This window comes from Equus przewalskii, chromosome X, assembly GCF_037783145.1.
Source record: "Equus przewalskii isolate Varuska chromosome X, EquPr2, whole genome shotgun sequence".
NCBI classification, from domain to species: domain Eukaryota; kingdom Metazoa; phylum Chordata; class Mammalia; order Perissodactyla; family Equidae; genus Equus; species Equus przewalskii.
In genome coordinates, this window is record NC_091863.1 from 100,122,331 (window position 1) to 100,142,609 (window position 20,279).

At 34.9% G+C, this 20,279-nt stretch overlaps 1 protein-coding gene across 2 annotated transcripts in view; it reads right to left on the minus strand.

The window, feature by feature from the left end:
- TENM1 (teneurin transmembrane protein 1) overlaps positions 1-20,279 on the minus strand; it is a 735,430-nt gene that overhangs the window by 172,982 nt on the left and 542,169 nt on the right. For both annotated transcript variants that reach the window (XM_070604355.1, XM_070604354.1), the window contains one exon: positions 461-646. In XM_070604355.1, coding sequence (XP_070460456.1) covers positions 461-646 — 186 coding nt within the window. The remainder of the gene's footprint in view (positions 1-460; positions 647-20,279) is intronic.

Here is a 20,279-nt window from a genome sequence, read left to right on the forward strand (position 1 = left end):
CCTCATGTACATTAAAGACAGTCCTTAATGATATTGAATGGCCCCTGTTAAAGTAGTCTCATTTAATGAAATTGCCTCTAAGTGCTTTCAACCAAAACAACCTATACTTTTCAAAAGGAAAAATGAGCAGTGAATGTTATCTTCACAACAAAAACACTTCTCTTATTAACTAACGATGCTTTATTCCAATGTATCATCTTTCATTTGAATAACTCAAAGCACTTGGAAGGCAAAAATATAAGGAATACTGAAGTGATGAGAAAGGAAATGACACAAGAAATAAGGTATTATCAACAAAAGAAGAAACCTCCCAGTTAATGAAACTTACAAACTATGACTAACCCTCCTTCTTTCTCCTCCAACCTCAAATTCTATGAAAAGCCTGGTGATTGACTTGCTAGACTGCTTTTACTTCTTCAATTAATCCAATTTACTTTGTTCAAAGTATAGTAGTACTTACCAATCGTGCAGTGGTCGCCCTCCCATCCAGGGCTACACTCACATTTTCCGTCTTTGCACTGGCCATGCTCAGCACAGTGTGAATGACAGGAGCGTTCTTCACATGTTGGTCCTACCCAGCCTTCTTCGCATTGGCAAATTCCCCTTGAGCAGACTCCATGGCTACCACACTCCATGGTACACAGCTCTGTTGGGAATTCAAAGAAGATACATTTAGGTATTTTATTAAAACCAAAGTCTGCTCTTTCCAAAAGACATTAAAATTACCCAAAATCCCAGTCTATACTTATATTTTAAATATATAAACAAAATGTCACAAAGACCTTTAGCATTTGAGTGAACGTATAAGGAATTCTGTAAAAAATATAGTTAAGTCTCCAAGTATAAAATAAACTCCCAGTCAAGTTGATTTTGAGAAGTCCATAAAGTGATAATGCCATTCAAGGCTTAGAAATGAAGTCAATGCCAAACAAATGTCAAGTGGGTGTCACTAAAAATTCATTAAGATCACTAATAATGTTGCAGGGATTTTATGACGCTGCAAGAAATCATTGGGGAAAAACAGTAACATAGTAAAATAGTGCCCTCACTTCATTCAGGAAGACAGTTTCTACAATTGGAAAGATAACTTTCTAGTAAAATTCATAATATACAAAAGGTACAGCTGCCAATGATGGCAATCAGTTGGCTTCCCTGATCATGCTAATAATATTTGCATTTATTTCAAGCATTTAAAATAACTCTTGGTTGATTAAAATATAGTCTTCTTATCTTGAAATGTCATTCAATATTTAGCCAATATAATCAAGATGTATATGGGCTCTGCCGAAGTTCTCTCCTCTGTCTCCTTGGCTTTTTTTTTGAGGAACATTGAATATTAATAAAATTATCACAGTAGAGAAGCCAAAATAAAAGTTTGGCAAGCCTTTCTCTTGACTGAATACCCTTGTTGGAGGGGGAGAAGGGGGATAAAAGCCTACAGAAAGAATGCAATAGGTTTTGGGTACAATTGGCCATATATCCTTGAAGGAAAAACGGTGTTCTGGAAATCAAGTTGTCTATCTTTCATAGTCTCAAATTCTGAAACTGATTTTATATATTGAGAGGGACTGACATGTGATGATATCAGTGTTATCCTATATTACATGTAAGAAAGCTCTTTTTTGTAACAAATGTTTCTACTCTATAGATAGCAGATTATTTTTCAGTAGATGAGATTATTCTTCTGATAAAGCCATGGTCATGAATTTTATTACTATGTAGATCAATCTGTTTACTAATTAATTCACAGTATTCTCTGAGGGTCAAGGTATGATAAAAAGAGCAGTGGATTTGACATAAGGATTCCTCTGTGTAAAAGCTATGTACCCTTAGGCAAATTACTAACATGCTCTCTTAATCTCTGCTTGTGTAACTACGCAAGGGAAGTAATAATATTTATACCTCACAGGGCCATTGGGCAGATTTGAAATTTACTTTGAAGGTAGAACCAACAAGATTTCCTCAAGATTAGATATGAGGAATGAAGGAAAGGGAAAAAGAAAAGTTTTGGCTTAAACAACTGGGTGGACAATGCTGCCATTAATGAAATGGGAAAGGCTGAAAGAGGAATAAGGGTGGAAGATAAAACAGATTAATTTTGAGATAACATATAGATAGCCAAGTGAAGGCGCTAGTTAGGCAGTGGGACACATCAATTTGACAAGCCAGAGCTGGAGATATGAAATTGGCACTCATTAGCATACAGGTGGTATTTAAAGGCATGGGACTGTATGATATCCCTAAGGAGAGAGAATAAAAGAGCCTCAAGAACGAGCCCTGAGGTATTCCATGATTTAAAGATAAGGCAGAAAAAGAGGAACCATCAAAGGAGACTGGGAAGGAGAGGGCAGTGAGTGATTGGAGGAAATCCAAGAGACTGTGGTGTAACTAAAGCCAAAAGAGGACACTTTTTCCAGAAGAGAGTAGTTACCCATATAATATTGCTGAACGGTCAAGTGAGACGAGCAGAGAAGCAGCCCTTGGATTTATCAACATGGAAATTGTTGGTGACTTTCGGAAGAGTTACATTGATAACGTGGTAGTTGTAAAGCCAGGTTCTAATGGGTGGAAGACTGAATGGAAAACTGTGCATGGGATCATCAGGTTGGAAGAAAAGTCCAGGACCCAGAAAATACAAAACAAGGAGGCTTGGCCTAGTAAATTATAACTCAGGTAGGTTAACGTTGAAATAGCACCTACTTTCTCTATCTTGGTTCTGAATCTCTGAATGATAATCTGGATTTTTAACTGCAGTTCTTGTAGTGAATCAGAGATTGTAATTGTGCTCCCCTAAATGGTCTCCGTCAAGACACTAAAATCTGAACTGAAAGGGGTTTTCTAAGATTAAGGAACTAAATTAATAAAAGCCAATCAAGTCAGAGCTAACTGAAACAATTAGAGGCAAACATTTTGCATATATATATTGCTTTATGCAACCATAAATTTTAGGCATAGAGGAGTATATCATTCTGTGATTTCCTGAAAAGTAATAGGACTTAGATGAACAGTATCAACAAAATGGCAGAATAGGCTATCTTTAAACCATCTCAATATAAACACTTAGAAATGTTGAATATAATGTAACAATTTGTAAAATTGCTCACAAGAAAGAGAAATGCTCAAGTCTCAGAAGCAAAGAGGATGCTAATAGTCAAAGAAGTAAGCGTATAACTCAACCCTCTGGCAGCCTTGAAGGGTTATTATACCTGTAAAGACTAGAGGCCTGGGTATTTATGTCCACAAGGAAAAAAATATGAGGTCTTTCGCCCATTTAAGATAGGGAGTTGGACTGAAACTCCTGCAGAAACTAAGGAACCTTGAAAGGCTGCAATCTCAGTGAGATGGGGACTAATAAACTCTATCCACTAGCCCAGAGAGATGACAAGGAAACACTGAGTATATAGTAATAATAATTTTGTAATAATACATAATAATTTGTATAATATAATGATAATTATTATAATAAACTTCGGGGTTAGAAAACAATACTAAAATAATATACTACCTAACAATAATACTTACAATGGACTGCCCTGAGTGAAATATTTCTAAAGCCTTGTATTATTCAGGAGTCAGGTAGGAGATATTTTGTCAAGTATGCATATAAAAATTTAAAGGTGGAATTCTGTTTCTAGTAATTGTGATCTAAGTAACTTTTACTATTCTCTTCTGATGAGAACTAGAAAATTTAGACAAAATACATTTAAAAAAATCTCTTGGATGCTACTAGAGTTCACAAAAGAGTAAAGTACTACTGCGCCAAGTTCCAGGAGAAAAAGAAAACCTAGAGAGGTGAGTCTGACATTTGTGGATGCTTTTCCTCTAGAAGTGTCCATCAATTCTCGTAGAGGCGGCTGGAAGACTCAGAGACCTGGCTGAGCTTTTGTCAGTCTCATCGGTGCAGAAAAAATATTTGACTAGATAATGGGTAAGAAATTTCCAATACCGAAGAAAACATCAAGCCAAATATATGAAGCAAAATTGAAGGAACACAAAAGTGAAAAAGACAAATTCTAATGCCCCCTTTCTCATTAATTGATGGAACAAGCAGACAAGAAATCAGAAAAGATATGGAATATTTGAGCAACATAATTAACAAATTTGATCTAATTGACAAATATAGAGCACTGCAGTAAATGACTACAAAATACACATAATTTTCAAGTGCACTTGGAACATTTACAAGCATTGACCATATGTTGGGCTATAAAGCAAGTCTCAACATATTTCAAAGTATTGAAATTATTTATAGTATGTTTTCTGTCCACTGTGGAATTAAACTTGAAATCAGTTACAAAAGATAATTATAAAATCCACATAAGATTGGAGATTAAAAAATATGCTTCTCACTAAACTATAGAATAAAGAAGAAATCATTGTGAAAATTAGAAAATATTTTGAAATGAATGAAAATGAAGGTGGCACATATCAAAATTTGTGTAATATAATTCAATTCATGTGTATAGGAACATTTATATAAGGTATAAAGGAAAACCAATTGAAAAACAATGACCCAAGCATCCATTCAAAGAAATTAGAAGAAAAAAGAGCAAAGTAAACTCAAAAAGGGTAGAAGGATGAAAATAATAATTATAAGAGATGAAATTAATTAAATAGGAACAAACGTACAATAGAAAGAATCAGCAAAGCCAATATTGATGATTTGTATTGATCGATAAAATTGGTAAGCCCCTGGTGGGGACTGAGCAAGAAGAAAATACAGAAGACTCCAATGAACAACATCAAGAACAAAAAAGTTGACATCGCTATTCATCCTACAAACATAAAATATCATAAGAGGATATTACAAACAACTTTTTGTCAATACATTTGAAAATTTCAATGAAACGGACAAATTCCTAGAAAAATACAACTTATAATAATGAACACAAGAAAAAATGGGAACTAAATAGTTTCTATAAAGAAACTTAATCCACAAAGAAAAATACTCCCACAAAGAAAATCAGTCTCAGATGACTTCACTTGTAAACATACTAAATTTTAAGGAAGAAAATCCACCAGCCTTGAATTAACTTTTCCAAAGAGTAGAAAAACAGGAAACAGTTCTCGATGTGCTTTATGAAGCCAGCATAACCTTGATATAAAATTCTGACAAGGCTATTATAAGACAAAATACAGACTAATATCACTTATGAATATGGATGCAAAAATCCTAAACAAAATAACACAGCAAATCTAGCATTACATAACATGAACTAATATAATGACCAATGAGAGTGAATGGCCAATGATTGGTCTCAATGATCAGAAGTCAGCATTGACTGTCTAAATTAACTTGGCTTTGTAATAAGTCTTGCTATTAACTAGAGCACATCTCCTTACTTTATTCGGCTTCTTTCTTTAGCTGATCAATATTTACGCACACATACAGACACACACAAAAACTGCCAACATATTGACTGAGGTTGCGTTGAATCTTCAGAACAATTTGGGGAAGATTGGCATCTTTAATTTTGAGTTTTTTGATTCATGAACATGGTACAGCTTTGCATTTATCCAGGTCTTCTCTAATTTTTCTTATAAAGTTTTATAGTTTTTCAGCATAGACCAATGAGAGTGAATAGAATCCTAAAACATATAAGGATACTTGATTTATGGTAAAGGTGCCACTGCAGGAAGTGGGAAATGATTACTATTTTAAAGTGAATGGTTCTGGGAAACTGAATATCCATTAGAGACAAAATTCATCTCTACCTCATCCCATATACAAAATCAACTCCAGACAGAATGTAGTAAACATAAACCAACCATGCTTCTAGAATGCAGCATAAGAAAACAATTTCATGATCTTAGGGTAGAAAAACTTTCTTAAACAGTACACAAAAATGCTAACCATAAAGGCAAAAATTAATAAATTGCATTTTATCAAAATTAAGGACTTCTTTTATCAAAAGTCAAAAAACCCACATGCTGTAAGTGGTAGAATATATTCACAGCACGTATAACTAAAGAAGAGCTTGTATCCAGAATACACAAAGAACTTCTTTAAATCAATAATAAAAAGACATGGGGCCAGCCCGTGGCCCAGTGGTTAAGTTCATGTTCTCCGCTTCAGTGGCCCAGGGTTTCTGGGTTTGGCTCCTAGGCACGGACCTAGCACTGCTCATCAGGCCAATGCGGAGGCGGTGTCCCACATAGCTCAACTAGAAAGACCTACAGTTAGAATATACAACTATGTACTGGGGGGCTTTGAGGAGAAGAAGAAAAAAAAGGAGACAGGCAACAGATGTTAGCTCAGAGCCAATCTTTAAAAACATAATAAATAATAAATAATAAAAAGACACACGACCCAATAGAAAAATGGACAAGAGATCTGCAGAGGTACTTTACAAAGGAGGATATCCACCTCTACAAAAGCACATGGAAACATGCTTAGCATCATCACTTATTAGGGAGATACAAAATAAAATAACAATGAAATACTACTGCACACTCACAAGAATGATTAAAATCTAAAAGACTGACAGTAATACATTTGGTGACAATGCGAGGAAATAGAAAATCTCATACACTACAGGTGATTGTGTAAATTGGTACAAACCCTTTGGAAAACTCTGACATTATCTGCTAAAGTTTTATATATGTGTACCTGTGGCTCAGCAATTCCAGTTCTCAGTATTTACTCAACAGAAGTGCAAGCAAGCAAACATTCACCGGAAGATACGTAAAAAAGTGTTCATAATAGAATTATATGTACTAGCCAAAAATGGAAAACACCTCAAATATCCATCAACAATAGAATGGATAATTAATTGTGGTACTCTTGCAAAGAAATAGTACATCACTATGAAAATGGATGATCTATAGCAATGTGCTATATGTACTTTCCTGTATGTGTGCTATATTTTAATAAAAGGTTAAGAAATTAAATGTAATAACCAAAAGAACAGAAACAGAATATATAACTTCCTAATCAGAAAAGGGGGAAAAAGAATGAAGATAACTCAATTGGTCAAAGAAAAAGCAGAAAGGGGAAAAGTAAAAAAAAATATTGTAAATAGGAGACACAAAGAAGATCATAGGATATAAATCTAAACACATTAGTAATCCCAGTAAATAAAAACAAATTGAACTTGCAATTTAAAAGAGACTCTGGAATTGAGTAAAAAAGAAAATCTAGTCACATTCTTTCTCTTAATAAGAGATGTGCTGAAACATACTAATGCATAAAATATAGTAATAAAAGGAAGAAGGCATTCTAGAAAAGTACCAACCAAGAGAAACTTAGTGTAGCTATAACATTAACAGACAAAATAGATTTCAAGACATAAAGCATTATTATAGATAGAGTCATTACATAATGATAAAAGGAATAATTCACCAGAAGATATAACAATCCAGACCCTGTAAGAAAATATAGCTTCAAGATATATAAAGCAAAAACTGACAGACTGATAAGAAGAAAAATTGAAAATTTCACAATCAGTAAGAAGAAGATAAAAAAATAGGGAAGATGCAGAAATTTTGAATAGTATAATTAACAACTTTAATGTAATGGATATATATAGAATCCCAAAGCTATGGCTATACAGTACATATTCTTTTCAACCACACACAGAATACCCACAAAAACTGACAAATATTAGTTCACAAGGCAAGGCTCAACAAATGGTAAAGATTCTACATCATGCAGATCACGCTGTTACAGCAAAACGTACTAAAATTAGAAGTCAATAAACAAAAAGCAGAAGAAAAACTACAGAAAAGTGTTGTTTAAAAATACATTTTAAAATAATTCATGGATTACATAAACATTGTACTGGAAATTAGGAACTGAATAACAATGAAAATACTATTTAAAAAATTTGTGGATGCAGCTTAGACAGTAACTTAAAGGAAATTTACAGCCTTACAGACATTCAGTAGAAAAGAAGAACAATTGAAAATTAATGAACAAACTCTCCAACTCAAGGAGTTAGAAAGAGGACTACATGTAAGTCGAAAGAAACAAACAATAAATCTAAGAGCAGAAGTTAATGAAATCAGAAACAAAGAAACAATAGAGAAGATCAACAAAACTAAAATCTGTGTCTTTGACATGAATAATTAAAGAGAGAAACCTCTGGCAAGGTAGAGCAAGAAAAAAAGAAAGGAACTGATACAAATAAACATTACAGATTAAAATATAAAAATAAATTAGAGAGTGCTATGAAGAACTTTAGCCAGTAAGTTTGAAATCTTAGACAAAGTAGACACTTTTCAAGGATAAAAAAAGGACTTGAAAAGAAACAGAAAGCCTCAATATACATTAAAGACACTGAAAACGGTCCAGACAGTTTTACAGGTGTATTTTGCCAAACTTCCAACGAACAGATAATCTTGATTTTAAGTTATACCAGAGAAGAGGAAAAGAGAGAATGTTCCTGAATCATTTTATGAGACTACTATAATCTAGTTCCAAAATGGGTTAAGGAAAGAAATGACTTCTTTATAGGCCAGTCTCACTTACAAACATGCCTGCAAAAATCTCCAATAAAGATCTGGAAATCAAACCAGCAATACACACACACACAGACAAATGTAGAAATTATAACCAAGTGGGCATAAATGCTAGGATGGTTTGACTTTTGAAAATCTATTAATGTAATTCATCATTGAATGAATCCATTTCACTTTAATCTCATTTCATAGTGGATTAAAGAAAAATTATCATCTCATATACAGAAAGAGCACTATATAAAATTTAGTTCCTATTTATGATAGAATCTCTTAGCAAAATAGGACTAGAAGAGAACTTACTGAATATGATAAAGGTAATTTACCAAAATCCTAAAGTATGCATCACTTAGCAATAAAGTAATAGAGATACTCCCCTTCAAGTCAGAAGTACTACAATTAACTACTGCTTCTAATTCAACGTTGTCCTGGAGATCTTAGCTAGCACAATAAGGCAACCAAAAATGTAAAATGTTTAATACCTAGAGGGGAGAGACAAAATTGAATATACGGGTAAATTATGAAACCTAGAAGAGAGGACAGCAAGGTTATTGGATACAAGATCAACAGAAAAAAAATCAACATCATGCCTATATATCAGGGACAGCAAAATTAGAACATATAATTAAAAAAAAATCTCATTCACAATAATAAATCTAGCAAAAAAAAGCTCAGCATTCTTTTATATAAGATTTTTAAACCTTTTGAGTTGAAGAAGACATACAAAGACTCAATCAATGCAGAGAGAGACTGTGCTCACGGCTCACGGGCGTCCGTATCATTAGGATGTCAATTTTCCTCTACTAGTTCTGTATATTCAATGTAATTCCAGTCAATATCCCAACAACACTTTTCATAGAGCTTGTAAACCTCATCCTAAAATCCATATGGAACAGAAAAGACTAAGAATACCCAAGAACATCTTGAAGAAGCATATTCATTGATGTGCATGTGTCTCCTAACCTAAATGTGCATCAACAGGAAAATGGATGTATAAATTTTGCTGTATTCATACAATGTAAAAAGTACAGAAGTTAACTTGGATGAAGTAGAGGTACATGCCACAATATGGATCAACCTTAAAAACATAACGATGAAGGAAGAAGCAAGTTATTCATATAAAATTTAAACAGATGCAGAACAATATATTTTTATGGCTATATACATATTTGTAAAAGCCTAAAAATATGTACAGGGATGATTACATTTAGGGTAGTCATTTCTGCTGCAGGGAAGGGAAGGGAAGGGGACCACAAAAGGATACACAGGCACTTCATTTGTATTTGTTAATTTTTAAGGCTATGTTGTGGGTTCATGGTTGTTCATTATGTTATTTTATACGCTCAAAATATTTAACAATAATTTATGAAAAAAGAAATTAAAGAATTAGTAACACTGTCTTTAGGGACTGCTCTATTGAATAAATGAGTGGAGATATGACTTAACCTGTCTTGTACTCCTCAACACAAAGCCTTCCACAGATATAGACCACAGCCACTAACCTAACTTACAGTTTCAGCACAAGCATCCAGGTGGGAAGCGACATCCTCATGAGTACAGGAATTCTCTGCGAAATAAACTACTACAAATGGAGAAGCAGATCTTAAACAATAAGCATTCCTCATTTTGAACGGCATCAACATTCCTGCAATTGTATCCAGTTCCAAATGGAGTTCCTGGACTGATTTTGATTTTTTTCAATCCCAATCTTCTTATAATGAGCAGTGGGGTAGGTGTGGGGGCAGGACTAACAGAAAATAGATGCTGGCAATTGTATAATTTACAAACATGATAGAAATGATATTTGCTCTAATATATTTGTCTCACGAATAGTGCTATTCTATGTGTGATATTTTCTATCTGGTTGAAAATACATTAACATTACAGGCTACAAAATACGACAAAAGAATGCTAAAATATAAACATTCTTCTTTGAAAATGTATTGGAAAAGAACATGAAAAATATAGGCAGACATTTTAAAGTTCTATTGAGACATTTCATTTTTAATAAGTTTCTTTATGCGTGTCAACAATGAACAACACTTGTATAAATTGAACTAGGATACAACTGGAACACTTCTTTGTTGCAGCTGACAAAGAAGAATTTGATTAAATAGTAAATCCTTCAGAGCCTCCCTCAGAACCATTTCTCTGAGATTTACTTTTTAGACAAAAGTTCCCAGTAAAGTAAATTCTGTTATTCTTGGCACTTTGGCTGTGGCCAATGTTGGACAGTGATAATACTGGGTACCCCCAAATATTAGATCTGAATATCAGTTAAGTTCTAAAATATACATTTATATAAAAGTTTCAATAATACAATATGACATTCTAAACAAGGAAAGGACACCTTTGATGTGAAAATTCACAAAAATTTATAAATTACTATGTCCATTTGTCCAGCATCTAGGAGAATCACTTAAAGATCAAAGGAAATCAGGCTGGGAGCAAAAAGAAAATCAAGAATTGGGAATGAATGAACCTGAATACATAGAGAGTGTCTGTTTGTTAGACTACAATACAGTTTTTGTTGGGGAAACTATGAGGATTTTCTCACTGTTTTGTGTGATTAATGTGGGAAATAAGAGTAAGGAGAAAAATAAGTTGACTTGGTAAGTGCGAGCAGCGCCAACTCGAGCAGCTTAAGGGGTGGAAAAATTTTACAGTGTATACCAGGCTCTTCACTAAAATCAAGCAATGACTCAACCAAGAGTCATAAATATTATTAAGAACAAAAGTTTGTGTACTTGGTATTATTTTTTCAAATACTTGAAGCTTTTTGTTTTACGACTTTCAGATCCTTCCAGTCCTCAGTGGTCAACATTCTTCTTGAGAGTGTGACTATAATAAATAACTATTAGCTTTATAGAAGCCTTGCTCATGCATGCACACACACAAGCATGCTCATACCCACATACACATACACACATTTTTGGTCTCTATTTCTGTGAAAAGCAATTTGAAAAATATTAATTGTTAAGGTATCTATTTTATTGTATAGAGTTAATTTGAATACTACCTTCTCCTTATCTTTACTAGTACCTTGCTATGACAAAGATTTGGTCTTATTACAGGCTATATGTCACATTTTCTGTGTTTGAGGTGTAATAGTGTATGTCTCATTTTAACACACAAAATCTATCACATTAGCATAACATTTGTCCCTCAGCCCCAGCATTACAATGGGTTTCAATATGTTTTAGTAATCTTAACGCTGTTTTACATTTAAACACCAATCTGAAGAGATTGCAAAATGTCAGTTAGCTCTTTCTGTACAAATAGAAACATACAAGCAGCAGTAACAACACACTCTAGCCTATAAAAATCTTGAGATGAGTCTCAAATTCTTGATGGATAAGAACAAAAATTGGAAGGAATCTTGTATTTGAAGATCGAGGGTTGAATTGACTTTCAGTTTACTGTTTCATGGATTATGGTTATCACATGGCCTTGCATTTCCTTTATAAAATGGTGACCTGTTCTCTGGTAAGTCTGAAAAACTGACAGGACAGGAAAAATCGTACCTGGCTTACAACTTTTGAATTCAATAAAGTAATCAACTGGCTTTTAAAAAATATCTAGAATCTTTCCTTTGGAATAAATCCTGTTTCCTGCCAAATAAAATATTCTCCCATAGCTCTAGAGGTCACATTTTGCTTAGCTCAAGGATCAGAAGCTGGAAGCATTGAGACTGAGGTGAACCTCTACTCAGTCATGGCTATGGAATGCAACTGTGTCTCAATCTTTTGATTATGAACCCAACATACTTGCCTGTCCAATAGTATCCCCAAGTGCTAAAGAATGTTAAAATCTAGGGGCTGGCCCCGTGGCCGAGTGATTAAGTTCGCGCGCTCCGCTGCAAGCGGCCCAGTGTTTCGTTGGTTCGAATCCTGGGCGTGGACATGGCACTGCTCGTCAGACCACGCTGAGGCAGCGTCCCACATGCCACAACTAGAAGGACCCACAATGAAGAATATACAACTATGTACTGGGGGGCTTGGGGAGAAAAAGGAAAAAAAAAAAAAAAAAGAATGTTAAAATCTAGACACTTGTCTCACAAATGCTTTTCACTCGACTCAATAGGTAGGTATCAGGTTGTTAAGGTAAAACCATCACCCTTAAGGAGAAAATGTTAACTTTGGAAACTCCCAACCTATCATTAGTAGTAGGCTACGCCCTCTGTACTGATTGTTCAGCTGTGGGAAAGTTTCTGTTGGTCTATCCACAGCTTTTAATTAAGACTTTCTTATCATCATTGCTGCCTATTTGCAGACTGTGACCACCTAAAAGAGCCAGCTTAACTGGCTCATCGAGGTATCAAACTCATGTCCTCAGACTCAATAAAACAGTGCTCTCACTTGTAAAACCACATACAACTACTACTGGAACAATTATTATTCCATCCTGGCTCAGAGTGGCTACTTAAGAAGCATTTATTGGTAAGTTAGGAAGCAGTTCTTTATATATAAAGTTTAGCACTCTTTTTGGAAGGATTTGACATAATGTTAAAAGTGTGTTAGGGAGAACTTTCACTCCCTTCTCTGACTGATTTAGACCTGTTTTTCCTTCTTGAGAAAATTTTGGCATTACTTCTCCCTTCCTTCAAATGAATTTTATTAATCCCTTTGTTGCACATCTAAAACTCCTGCATGGGGTTTTTCTAAGGCAATACACCTCCCAATTTAGGATAGAAAGGCTCATGTTCCCCAAAGCTCTATAAACCAGGGATCTGGTTTAAAGAGATCTTTAAAGATACATCCAAGGCTCCAAACACATCTGATAGCATTACTTCAGTGGGGAAGCCAAAGCTGTTTGTTGGAAGGACACTTCATGCAGACTGAAAAATTTACTCCGAATGAAAAAGAGCTTACTGAGCTGTTTTTTCCCCATTCAACACTCATGCTAAGGGCTCTCTGGCTTTTGAAAATGAGGTCTAATTGGAGTCCACCAGAGAGACAATGCTAATAGTCATCAGACAACCTCTGCAACTGTGGTAGGCTCCTGCATCCTTAACACAGAAGGTGTGTTGAAGGCATTACAGAGGCATGGAAGGCAGCTCTCTGTCAAAGACCTGGGGAAGGGCTGCATACATATTTACAAAGCTGCCATCATTGGCCAGCAGACCATGCACCTACAGTTTATTTTTACCCCTATAAATAAATATGACAAGGAGAAAAGAAATGTAAAAAATCCAAAGTCCACAAAATCCTCTGCATGATGAAGACAAAGACATATAAATGTCCTTATATATCATCTGAATGCACAACTTAGTGCCATTTAATACATTTAATTTTTTTAATTTATAATTTTACTCTATGACAATCGCTAAAATGTTTAAAAGGTTGCACGGTTATTAGTTCATCTGAACTTTAAGAGATATATTTTATATGTTTCCTAGAAGCTGCCATATCCACTCTTCTAAGGATTAATAATGGAATAAAGAATTTGACTTCACATCTATCCTTGTCCCACAATATTAACATTCAGTAAGGTTGTACTGTACTGTAGGAAAGCTGTGAGTAGTAGTATATTAATCTAACTATATTTAAACAAAATTAAAGTCCTTGATTTGCTTTCAATTTCACAAATATCATGCTATGTATTTCTATCTAGTTAGGTACCTTAAACTCAATTTATTAATAATCTGCCTTTTAATCTCTACTCATAGTCCAATTTTTTACCCTGATTCCACTATTTTTGTTAATACCGTGATAATGTGCCTGGTTTCCAAAGCTAGGAAACTTGGCATTATGTTTTCATCTTCTTTTTCCCCTATGCTCATATCTAGCCAGGTCTTTCAATTCTTATGTTTCCAATTCCACTTGATTTCTCTCTCTCTCTCTGGAGAGCCAGTATAGCATAGTAGTTAAGAGTCTGGGCTCTGAAGACGATTTCCTGGGCTGGAATACTAGTTCAGCCATGGATTAACTATTGTGACCTTGGGCAAGTCACTAAAACTTTCTGTGCTTTGGTTTCCCATCTATAAAATGGGGTTGTTGCATGGATCAAATGACTAAATATATGTAAAGTGCTTACAACATTGCTGGGTACATAATAAGTGCTATGTAAGTGTTAGCTCTTATGATTATCTCTGCTTCCAATATACTTATCAGGGGCTTCATCATCTTTTGTCTTGAGTCTCACAAAAGCTCTGTTCTCTCTTTATACATCCAGTAACCAACTACAAGCTAGAATAATAGAATCTTAGGATTTGGGAGAACTGTAAAATTCATCTAGTTCAACCCCTCACTTTGACATACAAGCCTCCTACCTTTCTGATATTTCCCCCGAAGTTTTAGCTATTGCTTCACAAAACCAGTCAACTCCAATTCTACTTTCATGCAGCCATATTAGAAAGTAATTTGCTGATTTGAACTGAAATCTGCTGTCCTCTTTCTTTCACCAATTTGTTTATTTCTGCCCTTTTGGTCTACCAAAAATTGACATATTCTCTCTTCCACTGTCAGCCCCACGGATAACTGAAAATAGCTATTTGATCTCAAAGTTTTTCTTCTTCTAACCATCCCTGAGTCCTTCAACTGTTCCTTACATTACATGGCTTGTTTACTCTTAACATCTTGGCTTCTCCTCTTTGGACAAGGCATAGCTCTGGTCACATATTATGTGTAAAAATGTTTCATAGTTTCCCCAAAACACACTAATATCCAAATTGCTTAGCCTATAAACATAAACTCTTCCCAAAACCACAATCATTACCTTTCTGACTTAGCTTTCATTATTCCCCTATTTGCATCCTCTGCTACAGGTAAATTTGACGACTAGCCCTGTCCCAGAGTCACCTTCCTTTTCATGCTTCTGGAGCTACATCATATTTTCCTTCCTTCTTCAATGCTCTTCCCACAGCCTATGTTTATCTGCCAAAATTATCCTTCAACTTGCAGCTTGAATGACACATTCTTCAGGTGACAGTCCATGGTCCATGATGCTCCAAGGCAGGGATGATATCACCCTATTGTGTACTCTGCAGAGCTTTGTTTACACATCTGTTACGGCTTTTACTCCATATAATCTCTTACAGTAGCTTTTTATACATATGCATTATTCTCCCTACAATATTACAAGGTGATGAAGGCAGTAGCTGGGTCTCAATCTTTTTTCTCTCTTACATTTCCTAACACATGATAAGCACTCCATAAATACGCATGGAATTACTTCATCAATTCATTCAGTAAACATTTGAGTACCCCATGTAGCTCAGGGTATGATAGGACCTTAATATACGTTTAATAAATAAATTACTGACAAACATAAAAGTGTCTGACTGAAATTTTCAGTCTGGGTGACTAGAAAAATGTTGGCACCATTGAGGGAAATTAGGAGGTCTGGAAAAGGCAGTGATTGCCTGGGATGAAGGCTGTGCTTGGTTTTGAATGTGTTGAATTTAAATGCTGGCATATGATGCAGAATGATAGATATTTACTGAGCTGGCATCTTGAAAGCTCCATGCTAGGTGCTGTTGTGTATACAGAAAGAAGGCAGGAAAGGTTATAGTGTTAATTCTTAGGCACTCAGCTGAGATTAACACTAAAAGTAACAAGAAAATACTAGTGGCTATGAACAGGGATGGCCTTTTCTCATGTGTGCTTGTTAAACTCCTCTTCTAAATTTCTCTGGTAGATACTCAAAAGTAAAGACCTGAATCTCTCTTTTCACTCATCGTCATTTAGCGAGGACTTCATTCTGTACAATCACTGGTTTGAAAAGCCTAGGATGTGAGGAGAGTTAACTCTTGCTGAGACTTCAAAAGTCAATTCTCACAAGTTACAACCTCCCAGACACGTGCTAACTACCAATAAACACCTAGACAAATGCCCTCCTTGGAGGAGGAAAGTGTTGTATTCCTTTGAGGTTTGGTTTCCAACTTTTAAGAATGTCAAGAGCAATACAAATTCAAAGGAGAGAGGCAGTTTCCTCCTACTCTGCTGTCAGCCATCTTCTGGGGAAAACAATGTTTTTATGCACCTCTGAGCTAATCACCCGCGAAACCAGTGTCCTTTAAATGGAAACAATATGAAATATAAATGATCAGCTAATATGTTACAATTATGTGAAATATTCTCTAATAAAAGTAGAAAATATTGGCTAACTTGAAAATTATAGAATGTATTCTCAAATAAAAAACAAATATTTTGATCATATGAATTATGAGTGAAAATATTCCCCTAATCTTTTTCATTTTAGCATCTAAATCCAGGCTGAGACTAATTTGGTTGGTTCTTATAAAAAGAAATGAAAGTTAAAACTCTTATTTAGGTTTTAATATATTCAACTACATTTCAGATTTTCCTTAACAAGCCTAAATATTAAAACAGCTTTTAAAAATGAGCGTATAAAATAAACAAATCATCTTTATCATGAAGGCACTCTGATTTTACTTTCCATGCATATTTAAATGATGACCCTTTTAGAGTTATCCATACCCTGTAACTGTCAAATTTTTAACTTTCCACTTTTTAATAAAAATGATTTCCATAAAGATTAGAAATTAATCAAACCTGACTCTCAAATCTAATATATTTTAGTGCTGGAAGCTGTAAAATTTCACCTATCTAGGTTTAATAAAGAAAGTTTTTTCAATTTAAATATACATTGCATTTAATAAGCTTGCATGATAATTTCAACAATGTTCATGGGTTCTTTAAATTATCTTCCTGCTGTGTCCGGGATACAATCCAATTTCATTTTTGAGCAACTGAGTTAAGAAAAGCTTTCAAAATCACAAAATGATTTCTGAATGGCACAAAGTGAAATGATTAGATGTCAGCCAATCAGACTGGCTCTTATGCTTGACTTAAAAGAGAAAAATAGTTTGCCTATATTTATGTAAACCTAAAATATGTGACTATTTGGATATATCTAAATATTTGACTGAAATTTTTATCTTTTACCCAAATATTTGTCATTGTGAGGATCAGCACTTCTTCCTTTTTTGCTTCCTTTTAACTTTCCATTCACTCATCCATCTTATAAATATTTGGTGAGTGTGCAGCATGAGTTAAGCATTGTGCTAACTGGTGGAAATACAACAAAGACAGGTATGGCCCTTGCCTTCATGAGCATAAAATCTACTGCATAGATACTCAAACAAATATGTAGCTACAAACTGTGATAAATTAGTATGGAGGGACGATACAAACACAATGAGAGAATATAAGAGAGTGACAATTTAATTTGGAGGTGTCAGGATTTTGACCTCATTCAGGCATTGGCATTGAAGCTGAAACCCATAGGATGTGTGGGTATATGAGTGTGGTGATGGGGGAGATGAAATGGATAATGTGTGTCTAAAGCAGAGTAAGAGAGAGGGGTAGAATTACCATGAGATGTGACTGGAGAAACAGAGGTCAGAGAATTAGGGGCCAGGTAAATTTGCTAAAAATTTTGAACTTTATTGTAGTAACAATGGAAAAATATTGAAAGGTAGTAAGGGAGTGACAAAAATAAGATTTCTATTAAAAAAAGTCTCTTTGGATACAATATAGAGAATAGGGTGGAAGGAAGAAGAAGAGATTCAAGGAGATCATTTAGGTGACCTATAGGAGTCCAGATAAGAGACAATGGTCACTAGGGCTAGGGTGGATGCAAAGGAGATAGAGAGAAATGGATGTATTCAAAATATTTTTAGGAGGTAGAAGTGACAACACTTGGCGATTGGTTAGATAAAACAGGGATAATGGATATGGAGCTGCCATGAATGACATCTAGGTTTGGCATGGGAACCTGTGTGAGTGTTGATGCTACTTTTATCAATATAGGGAATAAAGGAGGAAAAGCAGGTTTTAGGGGGAAGATTGTGAATTCAGCTTTAGACATGTTAACTTGAGGTGCCTGTGAGGAATCCAAGTGAAGATGTCAAGTGAGCGGATGGATCTATGGGTCTGGAATTAAGAAGAGAGGTCAAGGCTAGAAACTAAATTTGTGAGTCACCAGTAAAAATGATAATTGAAGCCAAGGGAGTGCATGTAGACTAAGATGAGAAATGAATGGGGCCTAAGACTGAGAAATTTTAACATTTAAAGGTCAAGTAGAGGAGGAAGATCCGACACAGGAGAGTGAGAGGGATTCGCCATAGACGTAAGAAGAAAATCAGAAAAATGTAGTATATAAAACCAATGAAAGAGTTTTCCATAAATATGGAGCAGTTAGCTATGCCAAATGCTACTGAAAGTTAAGTAAGATGAAGATAAAGATGAAGTGATGGGGAGTAGAAGCCAGAATGGAATAGGTTGACAACTGACTAGAGTGTATATATATTAGGGATAAGGGAATTGAGGATAAGCTCTGTCAGAGAAGAGAGTTGCAAATACAAAAAAGGGAGAAGACTAGAATGAACTCTCTGGAGCTGGATCGAAATGGGAGGTATTAATGGAAATTTGTGATTTTCTACAGATAGATAAATTAATATAGATATAAATGAGTATATTATGCATGTAAATGTGTGTGTATATTCCCTAGCCCTGTTCACTGTGTGGGCCTAGGAACAGCAAATCCTGATAACAACAAACACACTTAGTGCCCAGAACTTGACTTCTAATACCATCACACCAAAAGGAATCAGGCTCCTTGATTCCAGGGTTAGGACAGAGAAAGTACAAAATGAGACTGGAATATCTTATTGTGCCAGAAAGTAAGGAAGTGCTCAAAGAATGATGAGGACATGTCAAAAGGACACAAAAGCCAGTTTGAAGGGGCTACCACTGGTCAAAACAAAACAATTTGAGAATCAAAATAAACAGAAATAGTAACAAATAGAATCCATTGAATTAGGAAACCATAAGTTTAAACAGCTATATATAAATGAAAGAATAAATTGAAAATTTGATGAGTAATGGCATATTTACATAGCTTCAAAGTACCTCCACACAAAAGCCTTGTTAATTACAAGTGGAGACGAGGAGAGTACAGTGGAGAAGCCTCACAGATACCATCTTAATTAAGTGTTCAGAGTTAACTTCAAGTAGTGGAACAAATCAATAATGGGTACCACCTGATGCGATACAATGAGAAGAACACGGCATTATAATATTCTATGATATTCTTGCCAAAGATGCATAACCTAAATCTAATTAAGAGGAAATATCAGAAAATCTAAAATGAAGAAGCATTTTATAAAATAACTGGCATACAATCTTCACAAATGTCAGTCATGAGAATCAAGGAAAGACTGAGGCAGTATTCCAAGCTGAAGGAGAATAAAGTGACACAGCAACTAAAATGCAATGCTTGATTTTGAACCAGACCCTTTTGCTGTAAGGGACATTCCTGGGACAATTGGCAAAATGTGAATGAGATCTGAGAATTAGATGATTATCGATAGCTGTCTAGTGGTTATGTAGAAAAATACCCTTGTTTTTAGGAAACACACAATAAAGTATTTGGGAGAAATGGGTCAACAACTTATTCTTAAATATTTCAGAGGAAAATTCTTTATACTGTACTTAGACTTTTCTGTAAGCTTGTGATTGTTTCAAAAAGAAAAGAAAAGATGAATGGAAGGTAAGGAAGTGGAGAAATGAAGCTGAATCATTAAAGGGAGGTAAGAGATGATTAGCTAGCTAGCAGAGAATGTGGGATTCAAAAAGGAATGTTTTTTCAAGTGAGAGAGACAAGATCATATTTCAGAGCTCTTGAGAAAGACCCAGTAGATACTTTGGAGTTAAACTTACATGTGAGAAAAAGTGGGAGAGGAGTGGGATCTAGAGCACAAGTGGAGAGACTGACCTTTGACAGGACCCTTCCCACACTGCAGCAGAGGAAGAAAGAGGGCATGGGTGCAGAAGCGATCTGATATTAGATTTGAT